The sequence below is a fragment of the Rousettus aegyptiacus genome, unplaced genomic scaffold (genome assembly GCF_014176215.1).
Source record: "Rousettus aegyptiacus isolate mRouAeg1 unplaced genomic scaffold, mRouAeg1.p scaffold_m13_p_10, whole genome shotgun sequence".
In the NCBI taxonomy this organism is placed as follows: Eukaryota; Metazoa; Chordata; class Mammalia; order Chiroptera; family Pteropodidae; genus Rousettus; species Rousettus aegyptiacus.
This window is the reverse complement of record NW_023416285.1, coordinates 13,704,764-13,732,276: the sequence shown is the minus strand read 5'-3', so window position 1 is coordinate 13,732,276 and position 27,513 is coordinate 13,704,764. Positions and strand designations below refer to the sequence as shown.

Here is a 27,513-nt window from a genome sequence, read left to right as displayed (position 1 = left end):
ATGTAGACTGGTTTCACGCAGATGCTAGGTGCTGGGGAAATGCTTCCTGTGATGGATGTCCAACCCTTTCCCTGAGGTTAACTGCGACACACTCGCTTTCAATTCCCGAACCCCTTTTTGATCAGTCTGTGCCCCCTGGTAGCCATGTGGAGTGAATTCTTTAGGGCTATTTGCCTAGCTAGACTTCAAGCACCCTGAGGATAAGGCCTGTTCCTTTGTGGCCTCCCACAGGGGCCAGCCCAGTACATGTTCAGAATGGCTGCAGAAACAGTGATAGTAGCAGAGATTCCCGTACTCATAACCTTAGGCATTGAGCCTTGCCTTCTCTGGGCATGTCATAGAACACATAAAACGGGTTTCCTTCGTTAGTAGCTGGGTGACAGTGACCTGGATTCCCCACTCTGGGCAGTCTGGGCTATTAGCCATCATTTTAGTTTTGCTTGGGCCATTTCCTTTGATTTCTCCAGTTCACACTACCTTATGGTAAGATTCAAGCAAAGTTCAGAGTGGAAGAGGAGGAAGGGAGGACCTGGTTTCCCATCCCCATCTCTGCCCGGCCGCTCACTCCTGGACCACCGCTGGGGCTTCCTGTGCCTCAATTTTCCCCCGCTCAATTTTCTCGACGGAGCATCAGTTGTATTAACAGGACATGGCTCAAAGGGACAAGAGAAGATTAAATGTAGAGTGCCCAGAATGCATCTCTCCGTCAGTATCTATTAACGAAGCACCCTGTCCTTGAACTGGGGTGGCTAGGGTGCCAGAGAGCACGCCGAGGGAGAAAGCCTCCGCGGGTTTTCTCTGTGGGCAGCAGCGGGCAGGGCCCAGGGGAGCCCGACGCGCACTCTGTAGCAGCTTCTCTTTTCCACATCCTTTCAGCAGGAAAAGGTGACTTCAGTAACCCTGGGTGCTGTGGGGCCAGGAGCCAGACCCCACTGCCCCACCACAAAAGATCCGGCTCTGCCCAACTCAATGACAGCAGTCGTTTCGTTTCTTCTGTTAAAAATTAAGAAAGCTGCTCAAAATTCTACATTCTTCAAAGCACCCAGGACAAAATCTCCCTTCCCAGTCATCGACCCTACTTTATTTATTTATTTATTTTGCCGGGCAAGAGGAGCTCAGAGTCTCCCCCCAAATGATTTAGAACCGGTGGAGGGGCTGCGGGCATCTGATCCCCCACCGCTCGGCCGGGCCCCGGGGGTGGGGAGGGGGGTCTCGGTTCAGGCCGGCCCCTCCCCCAAGGTCACCTAACTTTTCCCGCTCCCTGCAGCTCCCGGGAGGGCCCGGAGGGGGGTGGCAGTCGCGGGGCGCGGTGGGGGCGGGGCGCGGCCCCACTCCCGCGGGGCGGGCGGCCGCCCCGCATTCTTCATTGGCCAGAGCGGGCTGCGGGCGCGAGTGCTGATGTCAGGCGGGCGCGAGTGCGGCGGGCGCAGCGGCGGCGGCCGCCCAGCAGCTCGGGCTCGGCTGGTGGGGCGCCGAGTGGGGGTGGCGGCCAGCATGCTGCTCGGCTGCGGCTCGGCCTCCCACACCCGCGGCGCCCGAGTCCTCGCTAGCGGCGGCGGCGGCGGCGGCGGCGGAGCGGCGAGCGGCGCCCGCGTCTGCAGAGGCGCCGGGTCCCAGCGCGCGGCGCGGCGGCGGGGGTCAGGCCCGGGGCGGGGACCGGGCGCCGGGCATGGAACTGCGGCGGGGCGGCGGCGGGGCGGCGCGGGGGCTGCTGCTGCTGCTGCTGGGCGCCGCGTGCGTGGTCCCGCCGAGCGCGCAGGTGAGGCGGCTGGCGCGCTGCCCCGCCACTTGCAGCTGCACCAAGGAGTCCATCATCTGCGTGGGCTCTTCCTGGGTGCCCAGGGTCGTGCCGGGCGACATCAGCTCCCTGTGAGTGAGTGGGACCCCTCCAGCCCCCGCCCCGCCCTGCCCTGCGCCCGCCGCCGCCAGGGAGTTGCCTCTGGCGCCGGGACAGCGCGACCTGGCCCCACTCCCCAGCCCGCTCCTTTACGTTTGGGTGGGGGCGCACTCCGGGACGTGGGTGGAGTCTCGGGGCCTTGGGGGAATGGAGGGAACCCGGACAAATCTCTGTGGCAGTGTTTCTCCAAGTGGCCCGCGGACCACCTGCATCAGACCCACTTGGGGGAGCTTGTGCCAGTGCAGATTCTGGGGCCCGCGCCGAATAAAGCAGGGGCTCTGGAGTGGAGCCTTGGAGTCTGAATTTGGCGTCCGCCGGTGATTCTGGGGCGCATTAAAGTTTGAGAGGACCTGTGTCGTTGTGAGGTGGTGCTGTAAAGGCGTGTATATGCAGTGAACATGACTGGAGTGAGGGCACCGCCTCAGGTTTGGGGCTGTGGTTGGTCCCCTTGCCCCCTCTCCCCGACTTCCCCACAGTGCAGGTTAGGGAGAAGCTGGGTAAAGGCACACAGCCTCTGGAAGTGGGGTCTGTCCCGTATGGTCTGGAAACAGGAGCACAGAGGGTGTGGCAGAGCGTTGGGGCATGCGGGGCACCCAGCCCAGTGGTCAGGTGCTGGAAGTCAGCCCGAGTTCACAAGGGCTTCTTGCTGCCCCAACATATTACATTAGATGCTCTTCTTGCTCTGAAGGAACTGACGGGAAAGGATCCACATCATTTAGCCACCTGCTAAGAGATGCTTTCAACCTGTCTGCACACGGCCACTCAAGCCACATGACCAGCTCTCATAATGGCTGTGGAAGGGGCTACTGGGCTGTTTCTTTACTGCTGGGAAATGTTTTCTGCTGAAATGACTCCCTTGCTCCAGGCCGAGGTGCTGGGTGATACCCACTCAATAGCAGAGGCAGGGAATTCCCAGGTGAAGCTGCTGTGCTCAGGGCTCTTCCTTTTGTACTGTACCCTCCTGCCCCAAGCAAGGCACAGGGGCTTGGACCCAGGGGCGAAGGGCTTCCCATTTGCATTTCTAGAAAGTTAGGAGTCTGGCGGGCAGAGGAAGAAGGGCTCTTTGGTTCCAAATATTGCTAAATCGGGTAACATGGAGGATTCCAGAAATTAGAATTCCCCTTGTTAAATCCTTTAGGCCAGTAGCCGCTCAACTGATCTGCATGCTATCTGATGAAATTCTGAAATAATGTGTTGAGGTTCTGCTTTGGCCAGAAAAGATGAGGGACCTCATGGCAAGAATAGAGCAAATCTCTTGCCCCCACATCGACTGTTATGTATGGCAGATGGCATCGCCTCCCACTGCACATTCAAGTTCAGGTGTCTCTGAGTTTTTCCCCAAGGCTTTCACGGTGCATTTAATCAGAAGTGCTCTGAGTGTCTTTCAGAGATGGGCTCCCAAGGGGAATGCCTAATCCTACCCCAGAGTTTCATCGGCCAACATCAACACTATGTCTACACAAACAGAATCATGGGCAGAGGTGAAGTAATTATCCATTTGCAGCCATGGCCTCCTGTAGTTAAGCGAAGGAGGCGGGGAGATTGATTTAAACTGGCTGAGATAACGTCTGTGGAAGGAGACTGATGGTAAAGGTTTCTGTTATTCAGACTGGTTTTCATATTGATCCAGTTCACTGCAACATGGCTTGACTCTTCTCCTTCCTGCTTCTACAAAGCCCCTGGCCACCTGTGTTAAGCCTCGTTCCCGAGTGGAGTTGTCTGAAGTACAGGTAGAGGATCAGGTCGATAGCCCACCCTGCCCAGCATTTCTAAAAGAAACCCAGGCTTGTTTTGTTGCTCTTTTACCCGTAGGAGCCTGGTAAATGGAACGTTCTCGGAAATCAAGGATCGAATGTTTTCCCATCTGCCTTCCTTGCAGCTCCTGTGAGTATGAGACGTTCCCTCTGAAAATGGGGGTCCCGGAGGTGTGGTACCGGGAGGGGCGGTCTTTGCCTCGTTGGTGTCAATTTTTCCTAAAATATCCAAGCTCCATGATAAACCGGTACATGTTCCATGGCTGGCTCTGCATGGTGACTTGGCCATGTCCCTACAAGCTGAGTCCCAAGGCTCTTTGCTCAGTCTCCTTCCTTTTGGCACATGTTTTCCTCAGGGACTTTATCGTAGATCCCAATGCCCATAGCCAGCAACTAGGGACAGGATTACATTGGCTTTTGACCAGAACTTCACCTAAGTGAACTGTTTCTCCACTTTAAAAGAAAACCTACGGTTTAAATTCTTAAACTTACTCTGGAAATAGGAATATTTCTAGTTGACTGAGTATATGCACTGTTGGGAAGCATATTCTGAATTTATATGCAAATTTTTATTTAATCATCCTGTTATTCTTACAAGGAGGGTATTTTTATTTCCCCATTTGACAGATGAGAAAATTGAGGCTCAGAGAAGTTAAGGAACTTGCCTAAAGTCACAGCCAGAATTCTAACCCACACTCCTTAACTGCCACTTTTGGCAAGTACTTCTGTTATACCCTGATGTCCAGGACAGTTAATGTTTGCTAATGAAAAGAAATGTCCAAAAACGGAGCGTTCAAAAGCAAATCAGTGACAGGCAAACTTGTGAATACAGATTCTCATTCTCTGTACCTGTACTGGTTTCTTAAATCTGAGATGAGATCAATATTAAAAAAAGCAACGTACAACAGAAAAATAAACTTAATATTGATATTTTTGTTCTTGAAATGCTATGTACCTACTTACAACATTATACTTAGTTTTTTAATCTGAAATTTCTTAGGAATTCCAGTTTTATTAAAATATATTTTTCACATTATAGAAATACAATTTTAGGTACTTTACCAAATAGACTTAATTGGTCACTGTATAGTCTGTATAAATTTTTACCAAATAGCCTTAAGTGGTGACTCATTAAAAACGATATGGTATTAAAGAGTCTTTTGAGGTTTTTAAAAACTTTTTTAATATATCATGGGAATATATCATATAGGAGAAAGATGTGTGTGCGCGCCTAAGCTGCTGACTTTAGTCAAGTCACTTAACCTCTGTGGGTTCAAGTTTCTCTAAAAATAGCATTGGATTAGACCCTTTTAGACCTCTAATTCAATGAATGTTCATGTATCGTAAGTATTCACTGGCTGTTTAGTTGTGCTAAGCATTAGAATGTTTGGAAATAACAGCTCTCAGGTCATACATACCGAGATCCACAGGGGAAAAAGGATAGAGTAATGGGGGTGACCAGAAAACGTGGCCGAAAGGAATCTACTGGCCATTGTTCATCAGCCTCAGCCAGTCGGCTTGTGCATCTCATGGGTAAGTCTTAGGATGAGAAGAGCCCATGTTTGCCCATGGATTGAACACAGGAAGAGAAACAAGTTAGGCTTCACTATGTGACTCCAGTTTTACATCTCTGCATTGAAATCTGTCCTTTTTTTTTTTTTTTCCAGATTGCTGAATTCTAACTCATTTACAGTCATCCGGGATGATGCTTTTGCTGGACTTTTTCATCTCGAATACCTGTAAGTGTTGCGTGCTTTGTCTATTTGCTGAGCATTTGGTCTGTCAGTAGAATTGCTGTATTGCTTTCCAAGCCAAACAGCATCTCTTGTAGAACTGAGGGGTGGAGAAACCCTATTCTCTTTTCAGTGCTGACCTTTTATAGTTTACTTGTGTATAAACATGTTGGGACAGGAGGAGGCTGGGGACAAAGAGTGGGGAAAGGAAACAAAGAAGGAGGGATATTCATTCATTCTCTGCTGACATTTAATTTGTCATGTAGTAAGCACAATTGGAAATTGCGCTGGATATTTTTACCCCTCATAACTGGGCATGGATTTGCTGATGAGCTAGAAATAGAGCTGAAGGATTTTGAGGGTTACATATTTTTAAATGAAGTCTCCCTATATGGGGATACAACTTCATGTTTTTAATTTAGCTGGCCTATATCCCGTTTGCAGTATCTCTTGTGAGCTGCTGATGAGGGTCTAATTTTATTTTTTCTTTAAAAAAGGGTTATATTTTTCCTTTTCAGATGTGCAGTTCCCCCCCAGCGATGAGCTTTTACCCTCCGATTTCTGCCTTTTCCTGCTTTCATGTCTTTTTTCCTCTTAAGTTCTTTCATCCTTGTCTTTTGTAACTTTATAATAATATTAATCCTGCTATCAGATGGGATTTCCTTCCTGAGCATTCAGAGGGATTTTTAAAGCCCTGTCTCTGCTTTCTTATCTGAAGTTAACAGGTAGATGTTTGAATTCTAAACACATTTTGGGTCTAAGAAAGCTGTCTGCTCATTTTATGTCCTGAGGAGGGATGTCGATGGGGGAGTTCGTTCCCCAGAGTACGCATAACGTGTATGCGCTCATGACACTCTGACAGTGTACTTCACGTGGGAGGAGTGGCCTACCGAAGCACCAAGTCCAGCCAGGCTCTGTGTGTCAAAGCGCATAAACAAGAGATGGCGGCAGTGGATGTAAAGCTACCAGTTTTCTCTTATGAGCAGTTCATCTTACTATCAAGCTGATTGAGGAGAATAACTTAGTTTGTACTGAAGTCTGTTACCAAATAGATTAAACAAACAAACAAACAAACAAACAAACAGACATCAGAGCGTTCTCAGTGCAGGAATCAAGAACTGCTTCACTAACTAATGGCCTTGTGTTTCAAAGCCTCTCCCTTGGACCGTCTCGTTAAAGACCTCCTTATATTTGATGAAATATGATGCCATAAACTAAACTGTTGGTGTCTATGTCCCAAGGTGGTCCTAGAGCATAATTGTAGTGCATATATTTCCCACAAAAACTTGAAAGCGTGGTCAAAGTTATTAGTGCAGGGCCCTATGCTCAAGCCCTAAGACCTTTTAGTCAGAGAAGGAAGTTTGGCCCATACAGAATTACATTAACTTCCTACTTCCTAGTGGCTTCGAGATCTTGACAGGATTCCTGCCTTGTCACCCATTTGTTCAGTGATTACACTGTGTAGGACATGATGAACTCAAAGTTTGACAGAAGCCAAGCTTAATGGAATTCTCCCTTAGCAAAAACTTTAATATGGAGCTCTGATGCAGTGGGCTCTCCTCAAGGGACAATGATACTAACACAAGTATTAATAGCCAGGCACCATGAAATGTAAGAAGGGTTGACCATCTGGGAGCATTCCAGGCTTGCAGAGAGATGAACTTTGCCTGCCTTTATGGAATGTCTTACTCTTTTTTTGTTTCCCAAGATGTTTTCATCCATGTTGCTGACTCTGAATTTGAAGACATCCACGCTTCTTCTGGAAAGAATACAGAACATACCCTTATGCCCTGAATCCTTTCACGCATGCTCTGCTCCCACTTAGAATCTGGTGGAGCTGACCTCGCCTTCAGAGATGAATATTTAAAATTCACGAATGCTTTTAGGTTTTATTTCGAAGGCATACCAATATCATTTTTTTTTTTGAGACGTTAAGCTGAGAAAATTCAGGTTAATTATACTGCCATTCTTTTTAGGTTCATTGAAGGGAACAAAATAGAAACCATTTCAAGAAATGCCTTCCGTGGCCTCCGTGACCTGACTCACCTGTAAGTCCTATGAAAAGTATTGCCAGTCGTTGAATGTGTGGGGTAAGGTTCACGTCCTGGTGCCGCTCTCTTTCTTAACTCTTTTGTCCACACTGTAACCTTCCCTGAAGGAAACTAATTTCCAGGTTGCCCTAGAGGTTTCTGTATTGTCAGTCAGGCACCAGCACATGGTGATCACTCACACGCTTGGCTTGATCATCTTATCCATCACCCTGGATCGCCATCATGGACCACATGAGTATATGTCAAGTAGGGAACACTCCAACATGTGAGGGATTTATGTCAAGTGATGGAAGAGGTGAGAAGGAAACTGACGAGTATCATATACCTACTGTGTGCCAGGCACAAGGCAGGGCTCTTAGTGAGCCTTTTCTTTATCTTTCATGATAACCTGAGCCCCCATTTTACAGATTTGGGAACTGCGGCTTGCTTGACTCACGGAAGAATGTTGAATGCAGGGTCAGAATTAGGGCAAAATGGAATAAAGACATTTTTGTGGTTTCTCTAATTTGAATGCAAATAGCTTTTTCTTTTATGTTGGATTAATCTGCAGCTTAAGCTAAGCTCTCTGGGTTCTTTAATAGCTTCCTGGAGAAAAAAAAATTAAACAAATTGATTTGAATTGGCATATCAGAATGAAGCAAGTGCACACACTCAGCAAATTCAGGAAACTGGAAAAAATAGGGGCTGTGTTTATGAAAATGTAAAAATAGCCATTGCCTTGGTAGAAGCCATTTATTAGCCAGGAACCGGGTCCCATTTGCATAGTAGATATTTTGTGTTTGAGTAAAGTAAGATAACACGTCTCGTCTCCCTAGTCAGCATGTGCATGGGAAAAGGGAGAACCGGGAAAATTGGAGGGCTTTGAGTGGGGGTGTTGGGCAAGAGCAATAAAGCCCTCAACATGTGTTACCCTGACTGATACAGCATCTAAAGAGATAGTCATTTACATCAAACCCTGGTATAGGCAAAGGTGCCTGTCACCAGGCGCAGGGAACACTTGATTCTGGAATCCTACCAACTAGCAGCTCCGCCTGAGTTCAAGCTCATACAGACAAGAGCTGAGGGGGCGGAAGTGAGAGGTCCAAACATCTGGACAAACGTCAGCACAGTTGATCCTGGAGAGCATCAGACTCTCGCTGGCATTATTGTTCCAGGTTTTCATTTTTTCCTCTAAAAACCTTGATTTTTTTTCCCCCAAAGTCTATCAAGATGCCGAATCCTCACATTCTTATAGAGGCTAAGACAATGGGCTCGGAGTCACAAAGTCTTGGGTTCAAATCTCAAGGCCATCATTTATTACTATTGCTTAACCATGTTGAGCCTTAGTTTCCTGATTCTTAAAATGAGGATGATTATACTGACCCCATAGGTTAACACTAGCTTGCGAAGCACCCAGCCCATCACCCATGGTAAATACTCAAGGTATGGTAGGTGTCATTATCATTGTCAGCGTCATCATCATCATCATCATCATCATCAACAACAACATTGTTCTCTTCCTCATTCATCAAGAGTTTCAGTTTCCTCCGTGGACTATTGAATAGCTTTGGCAGTTTGGGTGGCCAGACAGGGTCTGCTAAGAAAACAGCTGTGGGCATCTGGAGAAGAACAGCTGTGGTCAGATAAATCCAATACCCAGCAGTCAGGAATGAGGGGCTTTGTTTTTAAACAAAGACTCTGGGAAGATTGTGAATCTAAAGCAAAGCCCATGTGACTGGTTAAGTTAGCCGAGATGTCAACTTTCATTTGACCAATTGGCTGTGGGTCCTTGGTCTAAAAATGGAGGTATTGTGTGTGTGTATATTTGCCTTGCTTTGCACATGTGTGTCCGTGGGTGCATGAACTTCTCTACATGTGTGTACGTAACTGCGTTTGTGTGTGCATGCTTGTGCATCTGCGTATGCAACCATATGTGCATAGCACATGCGCATATGTGTAAGAGGCACTTCCTTTTCTGTGTGAAATGCAGAGGACACAAAGGAGTCCTGCTTGTGTCCAGAGTGCATCTGATGCATCCCAGCACGTATCAGATGTATCCTACAGTTCCCCAGATGTCCTCAGACTACTGGGCTCCCAGTGGGCCCCCGTGCATATCCGACCCATCGCACTCCTGGGCTTTTCCTCTCATCCTTCCTCTTGCCCTGGATACTGTTTCTTCTGCCTGTGATCTCTTAGAATCTGCTTTTTCTTCCAAGTCTAGATTAAGTGCTGTCTCCCCCATGGAGCCATTTCTGATCAGCCGTCACCGTCCTGTAGACCTCCCTGTCAGCCTCACGCACTCAGCACTTTACCATAGACTGAGGCTATGCTGGTCAGTGCTATGTTATGAATACAAGTTTTGTCTCCTCAGCCTTGAAAGCTCCCCAAGTAGAGGACCCATGAGAATCTTCCATTAGCTCTGCTCTTCTCCCAGTATCTAGTGCAAGACTAAGCCAGCAGGACATTCTGATTCGCTGGCTGACCAATGGGTTCCTTACTGAGCTGGATTTTCCATGCAGACCTACTTCTGGGCAAGTCAGGTGACTTTTAAAATGGACTCCTCTAGGCTGGAGATGTATGCTGTAATTAAAGCACTGAATACTTTGTTTAAGAACGAAATGATCCACATATAAGTGAAATCATATGGCATTTGTCTTCCTCCGCCTGACTTATTTCACTCGGCATAGTGATCCTCCCGTTTCACTTCCTTTTTTTGTAAACTTAGAAGCAAAGAGAGCTCACCGCCTGTCTGAAGTTCCCTCCTGCGCTTAAGGAAGTCCCCATCTGTATTTACTTATTTAAATATCTGATTTTTATCTTTTATGAACTTTTCCAACGCCTACAGGCTCACATTTATACTCAGAGAAACATAGATCAGGTTTCAAAGCACTGAAGAAGCACTGCCAATCTGTAAGTAAGATCGAGGGCATTTGCTTTCCAGCCGTCCTGTAAAGCCCAAGGGACAGGTTGCTCTTAAGTAGTTTTAGAAATGAAGTAAGTGGCATGGATTTGTAGATAAAATGAAGTGGAAAGTAAGATGTTATACGCCGAGTGTGGGCGGGGTGGATGGTCCACCTAAATAATTCAGCTTTCTGAAATCTAAGCTGAACACTTGAAATGGTTGCTAAACAGTCCGCTTTTTGGGCCTAGACTGTTTTATATATTCTTATTACTTTAATACTATACATTTGACTAGTTAAGTTTTTTTAGCTAAATAATTAACCTTTAATTAGCTAAAAAAATTTTTACTTTATTTTTCAGGAAAAGTAGCCATCAACCAGAAAAAAAAAAAAAATCAGAACAAACATGTCCTTTGTTAATTTCAGAAAGCTTTTGTAGAGTATGTTCAGTCTGATTACATATTCACTCTATTTTCCAACATCTTTAAAAAAACTTACATGAAATGGTATTTTAATTCGTTCGTGGTTACCTAGATGCAAAGGGGCATCCCCATATTCTGGTAGTATCTTGAAGTAAGATTAGTTGGTTAAAAAGGGGTTCAAAGCTTTCTATTCTAACTGCTTCTGTGGAGGAACACTCATTTCTTTAATTCCTCTTTCTGGGATAGGTCATTATGATGCTACAAAAGACTAAGTTCATGCGTATTTTCAAAGAAGTTGATGCTGAATTGCCTCCATGTTTATATGTTTTGCTGTTTGTACTTGTGTAGGAGAAAAAGCAGGCATCAGTTTCTTGGCTGACTCACCTCAGAGTAGGGTGCCTGGGGAAACCACAGACTTGTACATCGTTTCAGCATCTTTCAACATCGGCAGCCCAGCACTGTGGACATTTATCTTCAGCAGAATGATGACAGGGCACTGCAAAATCCTGAATCATCAGAGAGTCTATGGTGTTCAGTCAAGTCTACTTCTGAGAGTTGAGGAGTGGGCTAGGGCATTCTAGAAAGCTCTTCAACACTGAGAGCAAAAAGTGCAAAAATGGTTTCTGGTCAACCTTCGTTCTAAGAAAATGGAATTGATCATAATCATTCATTCCCTAAACATGGTGGTTCATTGAGATTTTCTGTTATCAGGGGTTAGAGCTGAGAGTCTTTATGGAAAAGGGTATTTACTGAATCCTTTCTAAGAACCATAAGAAATAGAACTCACTTCAACAGACCTTTAGGGAACTTCATGGGACAAGACTGTACATCTTTTTTTTTTTTTTTTAACCATTCTCATTTCAGCGCATAATTTATTCATTCGACAAAGATTTACTGAGTACCTACTATATTCCAGGCACTATCCTAGGAGCTGAGGATACAGATGTGGACAGACAAAAGTCCCTGTCCTTATGTTGGTTATGTATAAGGAAAATACACAGTCAATAATCAAATAGATAAATAAAATATATAGGATGCTAAGCAACCATCATGCAGTGAAGAATAGAGCAGGGGAGGGAGCAGCGTAAAGGTTAGGGAAGGTAGTGATAGTTGAGATGTAAAGGAGGTGATGGAGTGAGCTGTGTGGGTATCTTGGGGAGGAGTATTCCAGGTAGGTGAAGATGTGGTTTCACAGGTAGGCAGGCATGCAAGTAAACTAGAGAATGGAGGGTCTTGCATGCCATAAAAGGGACGTTGGCTTTTATCCTGATAAACAGGAGATGCCATCTGAGGTTTAACAAATGTATATCAAGAGCTTAACAGATGCTTGTTTTAAAAAAAAACAAAACCCTTATGATATACTCCAGCATTTATCTAATTATCTTTGTATAACTAAGCACATTTCTTTATCTCAGTATCGATGACCAAAGCCAGAAATTGAACCACATTGGGTTGAAGAGGTTTAAAGCTCTATTTTAAATTATCAGCTTTATTTAAGAGACTTCAGAGTAACAGGGCATGAAGATAATAACCACATTAAAATGTTACTTTCTTGTTCTAGTTCTTTGGCCAATAACCACATAAAAGCACTCCCAAGGGATGTCTTCAGTGATTTAGATTCTCTGATTGAACTGTAAGTAATGACAATCAAGTTTATGTCTGCTTGTCACTGTGCCCCAGTTAATCATGTCTTTAAATGCCCTCTTTCCTGCATTTACTGCATTCCTTTTTTATTATAGCTAAATATCTATGTTAAAGTGGTGCCTATAGTTTGTACTGTGTTTGGTTTTGCTGTTTGGGAATGTACTTTGTAGTATTTGGCTATCTCTTTCCCTCCGATAGCATATCCATCTGCTTTATCTTCTTGTGTTTGTCACTTCTTACCGGACATAGTTTAACAAGACCTTAAAAGTTTCCAATGTGTTTGTGAAAACTGTCTTCCTACAACGTCCTATTCTTGCTTGTGAGAAACTACATTGAGCGGTACTTCTGTCATCTTTCCCTCATTTCTAGCATGACATGGTGACAGTTTCAAGAGAGTTAGGAAAAATAATGATACGTTAGCTCGGAGAGCTCTCTGTAGGCCGTACAGTTACCATCGGGAGCAGTAAAGATCATTAAATAAAGTCAGTGATAAGTACAAGAAATAAGATGTATGAATACAATTTTTTTTTAATTCCATTTTTTGGAGGTATGAAATATATCAAGATGTTAATAATTCTAGAATCTCATATTACTGCCAAAACATTTCAGGCATGTCTGTGTCTCTGTTTGTGTATTTAGAGATTTAAGGGGCAATAAATTTGAATGTGACTGCAAAGCTAAGTGGTTGTATTTGTGGCTGAAGATGACAAATTCCACCGTTTCTGATGTGCTGTGTATCGGTCCACCAGAATACCAGGAAAAGAAGCTAAATGATGTGACGAGCTTTGACTACGAATGCACAACTACAGGTATTCAGAACCTCTATCATTGAAGATTGTTATTTAGAATATCCCCGTTGTTTGGCTTTTAGATCGTCAACAGGAATTAGAGAAAAGTGGGTGTACATTTTTTCTATCAAAATTCTTTTAGGTGAAGTTTAAGCCTCATAAAAGATACAAATCGATGTGCAAGAAAACTATCTCCACAATTTAGATTTTTGTTAACGACACCAGCTTTAATTTTGATTCTTTTTGAGTCTTTGCCAAATTCAAATTTCTCTAAAGATTTTTTTTTAAAGATCAAAGTATAAAGTAGCGAATTTGGCATAAGAACATTTTCAAATCGGCTTGGGTTTCTGGTGCAGAGCCAGTGCAGAGAAGCCGAAATTATTGTTCTCTTGATTGAATAATGAAGTTTATTGAAAATTTAACTAATAAATACCAGACTTTCCAATCTACAGATTGCTTTCATAGATAAGTTATAAGCGATGGCAAAGTGCAAATATAAGTTAACAATTAATTGTCAGGAGAAAAAACTCACATTGAGGGAAAAATGTAAAGAAAGTTTGATATTGTTTTTGAGCGCCCGCCTCAAGGTTTCAGTTTATACGTTTTTTTCAGGCTACGAGATAAAATTAAATGCTAACTGCCTCAGCTCTCTACAGATCTTATAGAGAGCAGGTGAGTGTCTCCATATGAACGTCTTAGATGGAGTTTTCACAGCTTCTAAAGCCAGATTTTAAAGGCAAGTGGATCAATCCACGGTATGAAACCTGCTTATCAGACTTATAAAAATAAACACTGAAGTTCAGAGTTGATATGTACAGAGCCTCAAGGCATGTCAGTAGGAGCAGCGGAAATAAGAACTTGGGAAATAGTTTCAGAAACTCAAAAGACAAAAGCAAAATATCACATTTAGGCCAGTCCTCCTGCTGCCCTCCAAACAAAATAAATAAAAACTCACAAAGTAAAAATTATTTCTATCTATCTTTGTAAGTAAGGGACCCTACAGATCTGAGAGAAAACCTGAGATCTTATGGAAGTGACCTTGTCTTTCATCGCTGAACAGGAGCTCATTCAGCTGTGTAATTGGCAGGTACCCTTTAGCCAGCGAGGCCACTAGCAGGTGATTTATTGTATTGCAGAGCAGTGTAATAAATCAGAGGTCATAGTCAATGACATTTGCACCAAAAGGTGGCATTCAAGGCCATTTGGTATGAAATGCTAAGCCAAAGCTCCCTGGGGCTCTTCTCTGTCTCTAGTTTTCTAGAGAGTTCTTGAACCCTTAAAAGTGAAGTTAGCAGCTTTTCCATTGTTCTGTTCACACCTGGCCATAACATGTAAAAAGTTTGCCAATCTGTGAGAGAAATGTCATGGGCTATAGTGGGCCTTGGGGAACTGGGGATAATTTATATGACAAAACGTGATTTCTGACCTTGGAGCCCTCTGGATGGTTATGCAAATGATCCAGGCTCTGAGAATTGTGGGAGGAATGGAGCGGCTTGCAACCCAGGTAGCCAGGTTCTGAAATCCATCCCGAAGCCAGAATCCATGGGGCAGTGTGAGCCCCCAATGCCGTAGGGTACTCTCTCTCTTATATATGTCTTGGCTAAAAAGCTTCCTATTAAAATTTAGGAAGTCAGCAGTCCTCCCTGGTAGCAAGGAGATGATGATTCTGTCTTTGCTATTGTTTTATCCCTTTAAGATTTATGGACGAATTGACTCTTGCTTCCAGTTTCTTCCATCATAAAGAAAATGGAGGCAGTTAAGTTGTGACCTGCCTCCAAATACAGTCCTTGACTCGTAAGAATTTAGGCTGATCAATTACAAGTTTTTCTGAGTTCCTACTTTCTGCTCAGCTCAAGCCTCATCCTCTGGTGCTTTATTAAAGGCTGGGGAGGAAATACGTGAGGAGGGATGGAAGATGGAGAGCCCAAGTCCGAGAGCCATGGCACTGTTATCATCTCCTTGCCTCAGAAAAGAAGAAGCACGTTTTCTGAGTGCACTGTTTTCCTCTTAGCTCGGGTTCTCGGGAGAGGAGTAAGTTCTTCAGGTAGAGGAAGGAGAGGCAGATGCTGTTCTTCCTGGGAGAGGAGGGTACTGTTACCATCCCGCTCCGGCTCAGAGGTGTAATTAACACCACGAAGCCACCCCTGGACTGTTTTAGCTCTCTGGATTAATCACAGTCCTTCTACAACCCTCCTCCTCCAGTCTATTTTTAACCACCTCAGAAATCCCTGCTACCTGCTCATGATTCCCCGTGTTAGGTGGATAATTCACTAAATTCCTTAGAGGGAGAGAATTTTGCATCCTAATGGTCCTGTTTAGCTTTCCTATTTCAGGGCTGATGAAAATGCAAAGAGAAATAATGCATTAATGTGCAGTTTCTCTCCCAATAGGGTTGGCATCATGTATAATTTATTTTCCGCAAGTGCTATAAATAGCTGTGTAAAAATCTGTCGATTCCAGTGGGAGCCATGCCTAAATTGGAAGAGTCCCACTGACATCATGAACTTAATCCTGTGTGAATGGAAGTGGCAGTGTCTTTGCAGAGAATACCAATAATACTTAAACGCTAGTAAATTGATGTCATATCAACATGTGTATCCCCTGAGATCTTTCCACAATGAATGTGCTTTTGCCATTAGTGGAAGATACATTAAAATGCGGATGGAAGAAGACGTTTAAATTCCTCGAGTTAGCTCCGCACCCGCATCCCCCGCACATACAAACATATGTATCATTTTTTTCACCCATTTCCTCTTCTTTTTCTTCCCTTCCTCTTCCTTTTCTTTTGGGGGGTGGAGGGTGGTGCTGGTGGAGGGGAGAAAGGGTCTCCTATTAAGAATTAGATTTATAATTCAAATGACTTAACAGTCTGTGTCATACCAGATACTCAGTAAATAGAAAATACGAAGAAACCAATGTTTTGGGGGAAATAAATAGAAATCAGGCCGTTAAAGGCTAGCTTTGTAAAATGCTCTCCATTCCAGCAGCTCCTTTTTGTTCTGAGATTCTTTAAAAAAAAAAAAAAAACACACACACCTGACTTTTTGATCTGCACTTGCAATGACCTGCCTTTTTAAGCGGATACTCATGTTGCTGAGAATTCAGAGTGCAGTTGGGAGACGACTAGAATGAGTCACGGGCATCACAGACGTGTTTGGAACCTTCTGCGGACTTGGGTTAGACGAATGCCACCGGATGTGAGAGATATTTATAGCCATCTCAGTTGTAATTAAAAGAATGCAGCTGTATTCTCCGAGTCCTTTTCTAACTCTAGAAAAGGAAGCCGGAGCAGACTGCTGGCGTATCCCTCCTCCCATGTCTCTACACGTGGACACAGAGGCCTCGGAGCCTTGTGTCGTCAGCCGGCGCTTTCTGGCGTCTACACTGGTTCTGCCAGTGCTGACTGGAGAGAACTGAGGTTGAGTTTTTCTCTTTCGGTCTTTGATCAGTGCCGGTATTTCGGGGGTGTTGGTAGAGGGGCGGGGCTAGGAGCTGTTGTTACTCTCCCGAGTCTTCACACAGTGAGAATACTATCATTGTCACTGTATCTAATTGTGTAATACATCGTTACACATGTAACTGTGGAGGGGATTACCATAGACAAGGTCTGTGCTAATACTTATGTGTCCGGTTTTATGAAATAGATGTCACCCCCAGTTTACTCAGGAGGACACTGAGGCTCAAGTGTTGAGCCCATGGTCACAGAGCTACAAGTGCAGGCGGGAACCCGAAGCCTAGTCTGTTTCACCTTCTGGATTGTCCACTCCCTGCGGGGTACGGGAGAGGGTACCTTGCCCACTATCCCCCCCTGTCCCCACTGTCCCTCGGCCACTCCTTACGGTTGTCGGGGTACAGGGGCAGCCTCCTCTTTGCTTCTCCCCCTTTTCCCTGTACCTGCAAGCATCATTCATTCAGCCCTGTCCTCTCGCCACCACAGTCTGCAGAATGGGCCCGCCCTCCCACACTCATTCAGCCAGCAAGCATTTATGAAGCACCTGCTGTACACAGGGAGGGGCAGCTCTGGAGCACTAACTGTGTGCTCGGTCCAATTTTAAGTGAGCATGAATCATAATATACAATGAGGAAACTGAGGCAGAGAGAGGTTAAGTAACTCCCCCAAGGTCACTCAGCAAGAAGGTGGAGTCACAGCTCTGGCATCTTATCTTAGGTGCCATTAACATGGACAACCTGTCCTCCCCACGTGGCAGCCCAGTGGCGGCCAGAGCAGAGGGGGTGGACTGTCCTTTCTCAGACCTCGAGTCCATATTTACCAAGCACCTACTATGTGCTGAGCCTTCCCGTCGGCATCACGCAATGTGTCCCTGCCATTAGGCTTGGGAGGTGTCATTGCCCCCATACTGTGGATCAGTAAACTGAGGCCTTGTAAGGGGAAGCGCACGGCTCAGGGTCTCACGTCCGGGAAGTGGCCTCGGGTAGTCTGCCTCCGAGCTTGGTGCTCCTTCTGGCGCCCTCACTCCCTCAGCCCTGCCGCTGGCCCCTGCCCCCTGACCGTCACCCGCTCTTCCTGCCCCTGCCCCTCTCTTCCCACCCCAGCGCTTGCTCAGCTGCTCTCGCCGCCTTTCCTGCCTCCATTCCTTTCGCACTGCTGCTCACTGCTCGCCGCCGAGTGCCCTGCCCCTTTATTGCCTTTCTCACGAGTCAGCTTTATGAGGCTGCTGAGTCAGAGTTTTTTCTTGAGGGGCTGCTGTGGGTGTGTGTTATGGGGACTCTGGGAATATGGGACGCAGGCCAGACCTTAGGAAGCACTCGCCCTGTTCAGGACACACCACTCTGGCTGTGTGGCCATGGCCAGACACGCACTTGCTCTGGCCTTCAGCTTCTAGCTCCGTAAAATGACTCAAAGCGCGAGGATCTCTCTCGTTGCTCCAAATCTGACTCTGTTTTTGGAGATTCAGGCGTCGCGAACATTAAGATACAAACGACAATGCTCTGTTACGGTCCAGCGTGTCAGGGAGAGTCCTGTGAACTGGGCCAGTGAGGTGGGACTTGTGGAAAGAGAAGAGATGAGCAAAGCCAGGATTTTCTCATGGGAACAACTTTCCTTAGCCAGACGTCCGCCGTCACTCTACCATGGCAGGGCACGTTTAGCCCGCCAAGAAGCAGAGCGCATTGAAGGGTCTTGGGCCAAAAATATACCTTTCCTTAAACTTTATTAGCATTTTCTTTTTCTTTCTTCATTGGTTCTCCTGCTACCCCGCACGCTCACCATTCTTGCATCCGAGAGCACCCTCACCCTGTAACTTGGTAAAATTGTACATTCCCTACCCAGATTTATTACAGTGAGTCAGTCGTAGCTCTGGGGAGCGATGTGGGCGAGCAGTATTGAGTTACCACTAAACGCAGGAGCAGAACGCGTGCTCAAATCAGACGGGTCCCACGCTGCTGGAGAATCCAATAGTTCTCCCCGTAAGTGCCTGCCGAGTTGCAGGGTGCGGCGGGGACCCCGCGCGCGTAGCCGTTCCGTACACTGCACCGCGTCCAGTGACCCGTGAGCATGCTCGGCTTAACTTCCCCGCACGGTGGGTGGGCTTGGTAAACCTCCCGGACCCTATCGGAGGGTTCGACTTCGTTTCCAAACGTGCAGCGCGCCATTCGGGGAGTTGGCTCCATTCTGAACGTACCACAGCAGTTTTCCCCACCCAGGTCATGCGGAGCGGGGGAGTAGGCTGCCAGGTGATGAAAGGGTCCCGTTCTCGGATAAGCGTGAGAGGCACCACGGCGAACCAGACCGAACAGGCTTCTCTCCTGCCCGAGCCCTTCGCGGGGGCCTAGGAAACCGGCGTTTCCCAAACGGATTTTCCCACGGGAGCCCTTCTTCTCGGAGACATTTTCCGTGATAGTTTCAGGAACATTGCTCGGTGGCTTTCTTTCTGTCTCGTCTTGTCTTTTCGAAAGCCAAGTCTCCCCAGATTTGTTTAAAACATCGAGATCCTTTAGCCAAACTCGGGAGCTCTTTATCTCAGAGACGCTGCGTTAGAAGCCGCGCGTTTGGCTGGATGGTCGTGTGCGAGCCAGAGCCGGCCGGGCTCTCCCGGAGTCGGACCCGCTATGATGCTCCCGTTCCTTCTCCCCTGTCCTCCCTCCTCCCCGTACCTGCTAGAGCCAGTAATAGAAAAGATGGAAGGGTAATGGTGGCTAATGATTCCCACAAAGGATCTCATGAGGTCTTTTTCTTTTTTAAACACCCACGCCCAGATTTTGTGGTTCATCAGACCTTGCCCTACCAGTCGGTTTCCGTGGATACGTTCAACTCCAAGAATGACGTGTATGTGGCCATCGCCCAGCCCAGCATGGAGAACTGTATGGTCCTGGAGTGGGACCACATCGAAATGAATTTCCGGAGCTACGACAACATAACAGGTGTGTTGTGTCTTTAAACAGATGTAATGGCCCGATTTCGGTGAGAGGAGAAGCGTTCTCTGCCGGACGGAGGGACCGCGTGCTCTCCGACGCGGTTAGGTTTGGGGAACACATTCCAGCCCGCCCTCATCCCTCTGGCTTTTTCTCAACATGGTTGGTTACGGTGAGAACAGGAACCTCAGGTGGCGTTGGTGAAAGAGAGAGGGTGGTGGGGTGGTGAAAAGTCACCGAGGGACCCCTCGATCTTGAGCACTTACGGCAGCCTAAGGCCGCACCCGCTTTGTAGCAGCTAAACGATTCCTTTGACTTTTGCTGAGTTGATTGTTGACTAATATGCTATTGTATGCACACACAAGTGTGTGTGCTCATGCACACACGTGGACACACACACGGACACACACATGCACGTGCACATATACGCATGCACCACACGGACACACAGGGGCCCTCTCTAGCTGTTTCTGCTGCCCCCTTGCCCGGTCCTGGTGATCACTGCTTCCTTTTAATAGTACAAACAAAATAAGAATAAATGACTCTAAATTCAGGCCTTTGGGATAAGACTTAGTTAATGCTTCTTTTACCGCTGGCAGGGGATTAGAGTGTCTTAGTGTTACCAAAAATGGATGGTTTACTTGCTTTTTAAATAAGTGGATAAATTCGAAATGATCTTTCAAAGACTTCTCATTTATCACGTGCAATCTGATAATCATACTCGCTTTATAAACAGCACACGACGGCCTGTTAGCCCCTGAGAGGATTTCCTTTAGTGGTTCCCGACTCGGAGTCAGAGCAGCATTCTGCTGTTGCAGCGAGGAGCAGAGAAGCCCAGTATCTGGGTAGAATTTCCGGATGGGGAGGCTCCTAGGAATTGGCACGAAGTGGCTTCTCAGCAGGTGCAGGGACGTAGGGACACAGGGAGCGTCATCTCTGCCCTCGGGGAGCAGAGCTGCTAATGAGCCTCATCTCGCAGCCCTGAGAGGTCTGTGAGCCGCACGTGCAGATGCCACGAAGATGCCATTTCAGATGAGCCGCGTTGCTCTCGGGCCATCTGGCTGCCTCGTGCTGAGCTCGCAGTCCTGGGAGCAGCCCCGCTCGTCCAAGTGCGGATTCAGCACAGAGCCGCGCAGGTGAATCTGTCGCGGGAAGCCGAGGCCTCAGCGCCCTCAGCCCAGCCCACGTCAGAGGGTAGAGGGAGGTGAGAGGGGGACTCACTCCCTACGGTTTTTTGCATCCTCTTTTCCGACTCGGAAGATGGGTGAGGGGTGAATGAGCTGGCCCCTCTGCCTTCCCCCCACGGTGGGAGGCGGGAGCAGAGTGAAGCTTTGCCCTTGTGCAGGGAGTTTCGATGCCAATGCTGGCTGCAGGCCGGCGAGGTGCTAGGCGCTGGTTTGTCTCATTGGAAACTGACAGCAGCTGCTGGGGGTATTATTGTGGGTTGCCCACCCGTAGGTAAAGGACAGAAGTTCTCTGTTCAAGGGAGAGCTGGCATGCAGACTATAAAAGAGCTTAGGTTTTAAAAACCAACGAGTGTGGATCCTCCTCCTGACTCTGCCGTGCGCTAGGAAGTAACAGTGGCCCCGGAGGCTCAGTTTCTTCATCTGTCAGATGGGCAGCCAATGTCCCTCATGTGGACGTTGTGCGGAGTCAGTGACTACCAGGCACAGAACAGACAGTGCTTCATGCTGGCTTCCTTCCTATACCTTGACAGATGAAGACGTCAGGGTGCAGGCATGTCGAGTCACTCCACCGCGAATTCTGAGGCAGAGCGCTGGGTCTGTCCCTGTGGCCTCCCACCCCTTCTCTCTCCCAGGTTGACCTTGGCGGGAAGGTTTAGCACTACCCTCCACCTGCACGTGGTAGCATGCCCGAGTTCATCAATTCATTCATTCATTCATTCATTCATTCACAAAGATTTCTTAAGCACGTGCTTTGAGCCAGACACAGTCTAGGTGCTGAGACCATAGCAATAAACCAGCCAGAGGAAAACCTTCTCCCTCAAGGACTTTGCATGATGATAAGAGGGAGAGGTAATCAAAAAGGCACATAATTGTAATACACGTAACACTCAGGTAGCAGCATGCTGGGAAGAGAGACAAGGTGGGGAAGGAAGCTTTGAAGTGCTGGGCGTGGGAGGGTTGAAATTATGGCTAGGTCCTGGTAAAGGCCTCATTAAAAAAAGGGCTCTTTGCGTAGATCTGTGGAAATGGAGAGCTGGGGAAGAGCATTCCAGGCCGAGGGAACAGCAGTGTAAAGGTCCAGAGGCAGGAGGGATTGTTCCTGTTTAGTCCAAGGGCGAAATGATCCAGGTGAGGACAGGAGATGAAGTCGGAGAGGTAGGAAGGGCTGATCGTGGGGCCTTTTACTCCGTGGGCTCTGCGAAGCCTTCGGGGGGTCGGCACAGAGGGCACAGGGCTGCACAGGAAGAGGCAGTGCCGGCCGGGCCCAGGGGGTGCTGGATTGTGTCCAGCTGCCTGTGGAGGAGGAGGGACAGAGGCGGAAGCAGAGCTACTAGTTCAGAGGAGCCCACAGGATACTCTTTACAGCCAAGCCCAAGAAATGAACTCCGACATCACACTAGCTTTTGATAAACGACTTAACTTCCATGAGTGCCTCTCAACTGTAAAATGGGGCCATCATCGCATCGGGCCCATGGGCACCAGGATGATGTGCGTAATGCATAGCAAGCACAGTGCCTGGCATGTAGTAAATCCTCAAGGAATGTTGGTTATCAGTCAGGCATAAAAATAGACATTTGGTTACCATTCCTTGCTACCACCACTAGAGGACGCTACTAGCCTCAGAGCTTTTAACCTTAATTCACGAATTCCACATATCATACAAACCCATGTATCAGGGGCCCAACATGCCTGCCTAATATCTATTCCCCCTTTTCTGCCACCAATTGTTGATTTCCGATCACATCTTACAATTCAACCACCTCACTTTCTTATATTTCTCCCTTCACCTGGGTCTCCATGCTCGAATGCAGCTTCTTACAGGAAGCATTCCTTGATGACCTGATTGGCACGAAGTATTTGTCTTCTGTGCTCCCTTAGTGAATTTCCATTAAACACAAATCGCATTCATCGAAACATTATTTTTCACTCAAAGAAAGGCAACTAACACTGATGTACTCAGTGATGTATATGCCTTTTCTCTCGTAAACCACATAACAACCTCGTAACGTGTACATTATTATCTCCATTTTAAAGTGAAAAAAAAAAATAGGAGCAGGTCTCCCTCCCCCGCAGAGCCTAACTCTTTGATTTCAATTAAAATCTCTCCGCAGTGTTCATAAGCATAGGAAATGGCAGGGAGCAGCAGAGAAGGGTCTACATGGGGCGGGGGGGGGGGGGGAGGGCGGGTCCAGGATTAGGAGGACCGCTTGGTGATGGAGGAAGCATGGCCAGCTGGACTTTGGCAGGGCCTGAAGGACAGAGCTGCACGTGCAGGTGCAGGGCAGATGACAGATGTGTACGCAAGGGAACAGCACAGAACCGCTGGCCTTGAACGAGACCGAGGCAAACGTGGGCCATCTCCCCTCACGGGGCTGCGCATGCCTCATTTGTCACCTGGTGTGATCACAGGGTGATCCCAGAGTCGGCAAGGCGCAGGTTTTTCTCAATCTTTACCCTGCAAGACTGGGCCTCCAAGGAATGGGAGTGGCACCTGCTTCTCCCTTGTGACCTCAGTGGGCATGGTGCCAAAGGGACAACTCCAGCTTTCTGTCATCTTCTAGAGGGGGTGGGAAACCCATGGTCACATTCACCCCAGGGCTCTACTCCTCACACCCTTTTCTTTCCATATATTTTCTTAGCTCTCCTTGTTTCAGCTTATTTTGTTCTCCTTTGAAATTCTATAAACAATGTTCCAGGCTCTAATCAATTTTCTATATGAAAACACACACACACACACACACACACACACACACACACACACACGACCTCAGCTGCTACAGACAACTCCATAGGCTAACAGCAATTACCTGGACAGAAGTGTTATGGAGCATCTCCAGAAAGCAGTTCTTTCTGTCTCTCACGGCCCCTCAGCTGAGACAGGCAGACCTGTAGGACACTCTGGGCAGTGAGGACCTCCGTGACCAGGTGGTTCAGGAGGGGGACCGGGAGCATGCACTCTCAGCTAGAGTTGACAGGGTGGGAGTCAGTGCCGCTTTCGAAGAGCAGTTTGCTAGTTTAAACCAGAAGCCTTAAAAATGTGTGCAGTGTTTGAGTCAGCAAACATTTAAGAACGCTGCCAGATGGTTTTCAAAAAAAGATTTCTCTACGAGGAAGCATGTTACTTACAATAATGAGAAGCTAGAAATAACTGCAGTGTCCAACAATAGGGGATTAGTTAAATCAACTATGGTGCATCCACACAGTGAAATTCTGTGTGGTCTTAAAAAAGTCTAGTTATAGAAGATAAAACAACGCGGAAAGTGTTCACGACATGGTAGTCAAGTGTAAAAAAAGTAGGTTATAAAAAGCCTGTGTACATTATAAGCTCAAATTTATTTTAAAAAGTGTTTTTGAATAAGAGCATAAATGGACAACTACAGAAATATATCGAGATAATATCATTTCAGCATTTGCAGTACACGCGATTTTGATTTTCTTCTTTGTGCTTTTTGGTGCATTGGTGGTGGAGTGTAACCTGAAGCAAGACTACCTGGATTTGGATCCCAGGCTCCACCACATACTAGCGATGAGACCTTGCATGAGTTACTTAGCTTCTCTGTGCCTCAGTCTTACCCTTTATAAAATGTGGACCATGATAATAGTAATCCGTGCCTCATCTGGTTGTCATAAGGATTAAATGAGTGAAAATACGAGCAGAGTGCTCGGTATAGTGCCTGGTCATAGTACACACTTTACAAGTGTTGCCTATTATTATTTTTAAAATTTGCTTTGGTGACCATTTAAAACTTGTGTACTTAGAGAAAAAATGTAATAATTAGTTTTAAACAAAGAAAAGGGACCAGGTTATTGCAAGAGGGCCAGATCGGTGAAAGAGAAAAGTAAATATTACCCTGAGAACCACCTCTCGCTGTCCCCAAAGTCATTACCAAGGACAGAAATGGGGTCGTTAGCCTTGTCATTTGCAGACCAAATGCACTGTGGTCCAAATTGCCTAGAAAATTAGAAGAAAGAAATAATTTTTCATTGAATGATCCTGATGGAGGGATCAACACTTTTCGAGATGTGGGTGGTACTATTTCTTGCTGGCTGGGATGGGAAGTCGGGGGAGGGTCTGGGGACCTGAAATCAAGTGGGAGAGGATGGTAGGAGGTGATCCTGACCTTTGGGGGAGTCACTACTGAAAACGTTCCCCTTTTCCTGCTGAGTTCTCGTTTGTGCTGCCTGAGCTAGATCATTCAGATCATTGCTGCTTCTATGGGATTTATGCAGTGGGCAGTCTGTAAAGGGGCTAGGTCTTTTGATCATCAGGACAATTGCTTCCATGATCTAATAATGATGACTACTAGTTATCGACTACTTCCTGTGTGCAGGGGCTCTGTACTGAAAATCCTAGCCGTGAAATTTCTCGTTCAGTCTTTACAGTTGCCCTGTGAGGTTAGTGCTGGCAGCAGCCTTAGTCTCATTTCGTAGACAAGGAGCCTGAGCACAGAGAGCTGAGTTAACCTCAGGGCCAGGAAGCTTTTCAGGTGTGGGGCTGCGTCTGGAACCCGGGCACCTGGTTTAGAGTCACAAGGTTCAACACCGTTCTGTCTCGGTTTCCTTTGGCGCTGGTCATTAGATGTCTTTGAGAGCCCTTATTAAAGCTTTTTCCTCATGCCTCTGAGACCCGACTCCTACCTTTCTACCCTACCCCCCCCCCCCCCCCGCCGCCAAGAGAAGAAGTCCCATTTGATTGCCTCATCCCACCCTATGGAGTTGGGAAATACTTTTTTAGAATAGCTTGAAGTTCATTTGGCATGATAGTGAATTTTATGAATTATACATCTGTCTCTACAGATGCAGAAGCCCTGGTGACCAGCGCTTAGCTATTTCTATGGAGGCACAATTTATTAAAAAGGTTTAACTTTTTTTTTTTAATTACGGGAAAAACTGAAAATCTATACCCATTCAACAGCAGCCCTTCATTTCCCCCTCTTCCCAGACCCAGGCAGCCACCTTCTACTTTCTGTCCTAATGAATCTGACTACCTAGGTGCCTCATGTAAGGGGAATCATACAGTATTTATCTGTGACTAGCTAATGTCCTCAGCATTCATCCATGTTGTAGCATATATCAGAATTTTCTTCTTTTTCAAGGCTGAACAACGTGGCAGTGTACGTGCACAGCACATTTGTTCATTCATTCATCCATCAACGGACGCTAGGGTCGCTTCCACCTTTTGGATATTGTGAATAGTGCCGCTGTGAACACGGGTGTACAAATATCTCCTTGAGACCCTGCTTTCCATTCTTTGGGGCAAGGAGCCAGAATTGGAATTGCTGGATCAAATGCTAATTCTATGCTTCATTTTTCAAGGAACCGCCACACCGGTTGCCATAGCGGCTGCCACATTTGACATTTCTCACCAGCTGTTCCCGGGGGTCCCCGTTTCACGATGGAGGAGCGTCCTTAACCGTGGCTGCTCTAATTCCCTCTCCTTTCTTTCGGAGCACAGGTCAGTCCATCGTGGGTTGTAAGGCCATCCTCATCGACGACCAAGTCTTCGTGGTGGTGGCCCAGCTCTTCGGTGGCTCTCACATTTACAAATACGATGAGAGCTGGACCAAGTTTGTCAAATTCCAAGACATAGAAGTCTCTCGCATTTCCAAGCCCAACGACATCGAGCTATTTCAGATCGACGACGAAGTGTTTTTTGTCATTGCAGACAGCTCGAAAGCGGGTCTGTCCACAGTTTATAAATGGAACAGCAAAGGGTTCTACTCGTACCAGTCTCTGCACGAATGGTTCAGGGACACGGACGCCGAGTTTGTTGACATAGATGGGAAATCGCATCTGATCCTGTCCAGCCGCTCCCAGGTCCCCATCATCCTCCAGTGGAATAAAAGTTCCAAGAAGTTCGTCCCCCACAGCGACATCCCCAACATGGAGGACGTGCTGGCTGTGAAGAGCTTCCGGATGCAGAACGCCCTCTATCTTTCTCTCACCCGCTTCATCGGGGACTCCAGGGTCATGAAGTGGAACAGTAAGCAGTTTGTGGAGATCCAGGCGCTTCCATCCCGGGGGGCCATGACCTTGCAACCTTTTTCTTTTAAAGAGAATCACTACCTGGCCCTGGGGAGTGACTATACATTCTCTCAGATATATCAGTGGGATAAAGAGAAGCAGCTATTCAAAAAATTTAAGGAGATTTACGTACAGGCACCTCGTTCCTTCACGGCAGTCTCCACTGACAGGAGAGATTTCTTTTTTGCATCCAGTTTCAAAGGGAAAACAAAGATTTTCGAACACATAGTTGTTGACTTAAGTTTGTGAAGGCGTGATGGGCGAGTTTAAAAGACACGTAGCACTAACTCTCAGAAGAGAGGACCAAGAAAAAATTTAAAAGAAGCCAGGTTCAGAGCTCTGACATTAAAAATTCACTGGGGGAATAGTTAGAAGTTTTCAAACTTTTAGAACTCGCATTTTAATCAGGGATTGCGTTTATTGGCTAACTGCATGACATGTCCATTCTCCCACTTAAAAAGATATCTTAAAGCTTGTAATTCCTGAGAAAAGAGTACAATATTAACTCTTGCTATCTAGGAAAGTAATGTGCTTTTTTTTTTTTTTTTTATGAAGAAGGAGAAAATAGGATAAGATAGGACAACTCTTATAATGAAACTTTTTAAAAAGACCGAACTATGGGCCATTCTCATCCCTTGTTAGCAATCTTTTTGGCAAGAACTCTTAAAGCGAAAGTCAGCTGAAAAGATTTGCTGATGATAAGTTTAAAAATCTGATAACACTCAGCAATGCTATTTTGAGCCATCCCAATTTCCTGAGCCA

At 46.6% G+C, this 27,513-nt stretch overlaps 1 protein-coding gene across 1 annotated transcript; it reads left to right on the top strand.

Moving 5' to 3' along the window:
- Window positions 1–1,576: 1,576 nt before the first annotated feature.
- LGI2 (leucine rich repeat LGI family member 2) lies at window positions 1,577–27,296 on the top strand. The gene is made up of 8 exons (XM_016154816.2): window positions 1,577–1,869; window positions 3,710–3,781; window positions 5,319–5,390; window positions 7,361–7,432; window positions 12,298–12,369; window positions 13,020–13,189; window positions 19,385–19,549; window positions 26,183–27,296. Exons 1-8 carry the CDS (start codon window positions 1,670–1,672, stop codon window positions 26,998–27,000), a joined length of 1,641 nt encoding a protein of 546 aa, XP_016010302.2. The 5' UTR covers window positions 1,577–1,669; the 3' UTR covers window positions 27,001–27,296.
- Window positions 27,297–27,513: the final 217 nt, after the last annotated feature.

Excerpts from the sequence above, each read along its gene's own strand:
- LGI2 (XM_016154816.2), top strand. The coding sequence starts at position 1,670 with ATGGAACTGCGGCGGGGCGGCGGCGGGGCGGCGCGGGGGCTGCTGCTG. Across the intron at positions 12,370-13,019 it reads TTAGATTCTCTGATTGAACT|AGATTTAAGGGGCAATAAAT; the intron begins GTAAGTAATGAC and ends TTGTGTATTTAG. Across the intron at positions 19,550-26,182 it reads GAGCTACGACAACATAACAG|GTCAGTCCATCGTGGGTTGT; the intron begins GTGTGTTGTGTC and ends TTCGGAGCACAG.